The sequence below is a fragment of the Eutrema salsugineum genome, unplaced genomic scaffold (genome assembly GCF_000478725.1).
Source record: "Eutrema salsugineum unplaced genomic scaffold, Eutsalg1_0 scaffold_17, whole genome shotgun sequence".
Lineage (NCBI taxonomy): Eukaryota > Viridiplantae > Streptophyta > Magnoliopsida > Brassicales > Brassicaceae > Eutrema > Eutrema salsugineum.
The window spans coordinates 2,192,235-2,197,651 of record NW_006256852.1 but is presented as its reverse complement, the minus strand read 5'-3'; the positions used below and the strand labels follow the sequence as shown (position 1 = coordinate 2,197,651).

At 37.4% G+C, this 5,417-nt stretch overlaps 1 protein-coding gene across 1 annotated transcript; it reads right to left on the bottom strand.

Annotated features, from left to right (window-relative positions):
• Positions 1-2,674: 2,674 nt before the first annotated feature.
• LOC112087568 (F-box/kelch-repeat protein At5g43190) lies at positions 2,675-4,212 on the bottom strand. Its single transcript, XM_024157504.1, has one exon. It carries the CDS (start codon positions 4,088-4,090, stop codon positions 2,879-2,881), a length of 1,212 nt encoding a protein of 403 aa, XP_024013272.1. The 5' UTR covers positions 4,091-4,212; the 3' UTR covers positions 2,675-2,878.
• Between the last annotated feature and the right edge of the window lie 1,205 nt (positions 4,213-5,417).

Sequence of the window (5,417 nt, the reverse complement as noted above, 5' to 3'; positions counted from 1 at the left end):
AATTTCTTTCTCCGATGGTTCCTTTAAGATTTGTTGGTTTGTATTATCTGAGACTTTCTCGGTAATAAACCGGAGGGAATTTTCTGGATCTGAGGGTATAGATGATGAGAACAGATCTTGAAAATATGAAGAGGCCACCTTTTCTATTCCTCTCGCATTTTCCACCAAATGTCTGTTATTATCCTTAAGGGAGACGATGCGGTTCCTGGCTCTCCTTTGTTTTGTGATGGCATGAAAGAATTTTGTGTTTTTATCACCATCCTTGTGCCATCTCTCCCGGCTTTTTTATTGCTAGAACATATCTTCTTCCCTGAGGGCAGCACAGAGTTTCCTCCTGATGTCTTCAATCTCTTCTACTGTTGTATTTTCATCATCTTGGGCTAAGTCCAATTGTTTCTTTAAATCATCGATCAATTTTTCTGAGTTAGTCGGAGAGAATTTCTTCCAAACGGAGATGTTTTTTTCGGATTTGTGCAACCTTTTGATGAAAATCTCTACGTGAGATTTCATTAAAGGGGCCGCACCCAGAAATGACTGTCTCTTTAAAACCAGGTTTTCCGATCTATCTTTTATCGAATCGAAAAGATGTTTTCTTCCTTTTGTTGTCCATTTTTATCATAGCAAGGACTGGTCGATGATCCGATCCCCACAGTTTCATATATTCCACCATAGAGTGGGAAAATTTCGAGAGCCATTCTTCATTTCCAAGAGCTCTATCTAGACGGCATTTAACTTTGCCAGACCGTCTTCTTCCAACCCAAGAGAAGGAATTCCCTTTGTAGGGAAAATCAAGCATTCCACAATTATCTAACATAGTCCGGAAAGGAATAAATGAGCTTTCTGGTCTCCTTCTACCTCCCCGTTTTTCGTGGTTTCCGGTAATCTCATTAAAATCTCCTATCATAAACCAGGCTTCTTTTCTAGTGGTGCTCATCCTTGTCAGACGTTCCCAAACCTTTTCTCGATTTCTTATAACCGGATCACCATAGACGAAAGTCATAAAAATTTTATGTCCGTCTAGACTTGATTCAACATCAATCAAATGCTCGTCAGAATAGATAATAGAGACTGTAGGTTCATCCATATAAAAAAGGGCTAGACCGCCGCTTCGACCTCTCGGTTCAACCATGAAAACATGATCATATCCAAAATGAATTTGCATATCTTGCAGAAAGTAACAATTATTTTTGGTCTCTGACAAAAATAGAAACCTCGGTTGTAAACATTTGTAGAGTTCTTCTAAATGATCTTTTGTCAGATCCGATCCAGCTCCTTGACAATTCCACCCGATGACGTTCATTATGGGCAGTAGTTCAATACTGATTTCTAATTTGTTTGGTTTTAACCTATATTAGATTGGGCATATCAAATATTTAAAACTCTATGTGTTTTAGCCAAAATGTCTTGAAATTTTTCACAGCAACATTATTTCTTGGGCTTAGCCCATAATTAATTTAGGTCCACTAATTAATGATCCAATAGTCAGGTTCAAACTAGGTCACTAATATTTTTTCTTTGCCGTCGGTGATTGTCACCACCGCCACAACAGGCAAAACCGGCGAGAAACCAATGTTTATACTGAAACTTTGCTTCGTCAACGAGCTCCCTTGGCCACCGGGGATTTGGGCGTTTGCTTCGACCTCAGGTAGATCAGCATCCGAGATTTGAGATTTGGGAATTTGCTTCTCTTCTTAAAATTTTCCAGATCACCTTCTTCATATAAATCAGCATCATTACGCTAATCATATTCTTTGCTATGGCTACTATGGTGTCTGTAGATCTGATTTGTTTATCATCGTTCTCTGTATCTTCGTCAAGGACAGAGATGATTTTGATTTTTTTGTGTAGATCCAGAAGGAGAGAGAGATTAGGTGGGATAATCTTAGCACTAGGCTAGAAGGCTTATGAACAACGAGCTTGTGTTATTTGAAGACTTGAGTTAGCAAGATAGCTGCCGCTATGGCAGTGTTGTATAGATCTCAAAACACGATTCTTTAGGAAAAACTTAGCACAGGGCTAGAAGAGTTCAAAGTTGACGAAGATGGTCGGGTGTTCTTGACGGAGTATTGACGGAGAATTTTTTGAGTATTTGATGAAGATTTCCAAATTTGAGATTTGTTCTTCAGCAAGAGATGGGAGGGATCTGTGAAGAATCATGGAGCTTTTGGTAGAAACAGGGAGAGTGACAAAATGAAAAAAAACAACTCAACTGCAAAACACCAAAACCTATACAGCAAAAAAAAACAACAAAAGGAAGTAAAGACCACAAACTAACAAAAAAAAACTATCACAATCTTTAAAAACAGAGTATCAGTATTAACGATCAAAGATTAACACAAACAGAAAATACCAGTTATATTATATCGAATGTATAAAAAAGGGAGAAGATAAAAAGGCAAAAACAAGATTTAAACCTAATGCGATAATACTCAGGAAAAAAGTACGGAGGTTGTTGTCAATATATATGGTATATATAGTTAATGATATAACCTAATTCAGTTTGAGATAACGTGAATTTAGAATTTTTTTTAAAATATTATAACTTAAATTTTAATCGTGATTTCAGATTTTAGATTTAAACAATTTTTTTAAAAAAAAAAATTAAAACAAAATTAAGAATGGACTAAGAGTAATTAATCACCCTAGAATAAAATAAAATTAAGAAGGGGCAAAGAGTAAATAATCACTCTGAAATTGAACGAGAGAGTTTAAAAAAATATATATATTTGGCTTATAATATATATGATACAAATGGATGATGAAAACAAACAAATGCCTAATTAACGACCTTTTATTTCACAAACAAAATAAAATGGAGATTTCAAACAAAGACAATAACAAATACAGTGACACACAAAAAATGAAGACCAATATGTAACTAAGCAGAAACAGACAAGCTCGGGACGAAAGAGAACCAACGAAACCCACAGCTCCATTTCTCCGGCAACGATGGACACTTTGGAACCCAATGCCATGTTCTTCTCCCAACATGAAAGAAGAGAATCTCAGGCCAATTATAGCAACAAACACAGATCATCTCCTTATGCCACAAACAGTAAACGTGCTCATAATTGTGGTAACAAACCGAAGTGAATTTCCGACAAACAATCTCCGGTAATGTTTCAGCTTCAATCCAATTCTCTGTTTCTTTCTTAAACTCCCAAATCTTGATGCTCCTGCAAATCCCGTTGCTCCCAATTCCTCCCACCATGTAAAGAATCTTCTTCTCTGAATCACTCACTAACCTAGCAAACGTGATCTCATCTTCCGCCGGAAATACTCCATCTCCGGTAGCTGTGGTCCACTTTCCGTCGTCGAGATTTACGCTCACGAGCAGAAAAGGCTCGGATCTGACGAAATACAACGACCCATTGTAAAAGACTCCATCTTGATTAAAACCACGAGGTAAAACATGATCAACGCCGCCGAATTTTCTCCATGAGCGATCGCCGGAATCGTAGAGGTAAACGGATCTCGAAGCGCCGGAGGAGCAGAGGGTGAAGATTCGGTAACCGTCAGCGGAAGCGACGAGGGAGAGAAGCTCGTAAGGGAAAGGGTAAAACGGGAATTTAACAGATCTGGAGGATCTGGTTAAGGGATTAAAGACGGAAAGAGAAGAAGCAGAGGAAGGGGAGAGGGAGAAACAGAGGAGACTGTGGGAGGAAGAAGAGAGGAGAGAGGAGGCGCAGGTTAGCGAGAGGGAGCGAGGGAGTGGTAACGTGCGCCACGAGTGGAGAGTTGGGTCGAAGAGAGGGAAAGACTGGAAAGACTGAGGGTGAGAGAGGAGGAGGAAAGAAGGGAGAGAGAAAGAGTGGTCGGAGAGGAAAGTCGTAGAGAGGATGAGAGATCGGAGATGGCGAGAGATTGATCGAAGAGAGACGAGGGTTTTGAAAGGGAGGAAAGAGAGGATGTGGTCGAGGATGTGGTTTGGTAAACCGGACCAGATGATTGGATCCATAGACGTTGGAGAAGATACGGCGGTGGGGGAAGATTCCGGTGACCAATAGAGGAAAGTGGACGCGGTGGTTGTAGTGGTGGTGGTGGTGGTGATGGTAATGGGCTTCTTGCCGGGAGCTCTGAGGCGGAACATAGTGGGAGATTAGCCGGAGAAGAGAGGAAAGTGGATTCGGAGATTTATTAGAGTTTTGAATCAAAGTAGTTTGGTTTACTTCAAGTTCAAGAAGACTAAAAGGGAAGACGCGTAAAGTTTTGATTTTTTTATATTACATTATGCGGATTTGAATTACGATGATGATGTCAGGAAACATGTACATCGTTCTAATCAATAAAAAAAGTTTAGTTATTGTTAGAAAATGGTAACTAATTCACGGTAATTTAGTGGTTGATGATTCATTCTAGCAGTTGAGGATCATGTTTGAGTTGTTCATATGTGAACGTTTTAAGTAAGAAGAAAACTTCCTAATCAGCATCTCCCTAAGTTGACAGTGTCCCTAAGTTGTATACAATTATGCGGTCTAATTGGATCACATTTTATGTTGAGGAAGATAAGAATGCTTTGTATTAAACATTTGGAGAAATGAAAAGTAGATGTTGAGCCAAAACAAAAAGTAAGAAGAAAACTTAGATTTTCACAAACCATATTTGGAAAATACTTTCAATTTGGCCTGAATTATCCAGATTAAAAAAAAACAGTTAGAAAATGATTAAGATGTCACATTCTTATGGATTGAGCAACCAATCAAGAGTCACATTCTAATTTAATTGTGTGGTTTATTTTTTTATCTATTTATTTCGAAATCCAAACATAATATAATCTATAACTACCGAATCTAGTTGAACCAAAATTCTACTTTGCTTATGCATATCTTATACCCGAATGAATTCAAATTGAAAAAGAAAAAATTAATCGAAAGCCAATGTTTAAGTAATTTGACACATATGCAGATGTTTAAAATATATATAGTTTCTTGTTAAAATTAAAAATATATATAATCAAAATCCAAAAGTGAACCGAACCAAACGGTGTTAAAAAAAAAATAACAAAACCATACTCCAATTCGGTTTTTAAAATTGGATATACTAAACTGAAAACTTGAATGACGACGATGCCTTCTAGTTCACATATTGGAAAGTACAACCACCAAAAAGGAACGATAGTCTCGACAATACTTTTGACTATCAAATCGGGCATTAATGATAGGTATCATTTATCAAAGTCATAACGTCGTAAGACCACCAACTAGTTTATTGTTAAGAAAAGGAACAACTGGTTTCTTATAAAAGATTAATCTCAGGACCACTTTTAGACCTTAAAATAAAATTTCGATCTAGTCCAATTAGACTTTACAAATTTTAATTTCGTAAGACCACCACCCCTTGTATACTTTAGAATTTAATCTTACGGCTATTGATTTTTTTTTTTAATAATGTGACAGTGATGGTGGGAAGAGATTTTT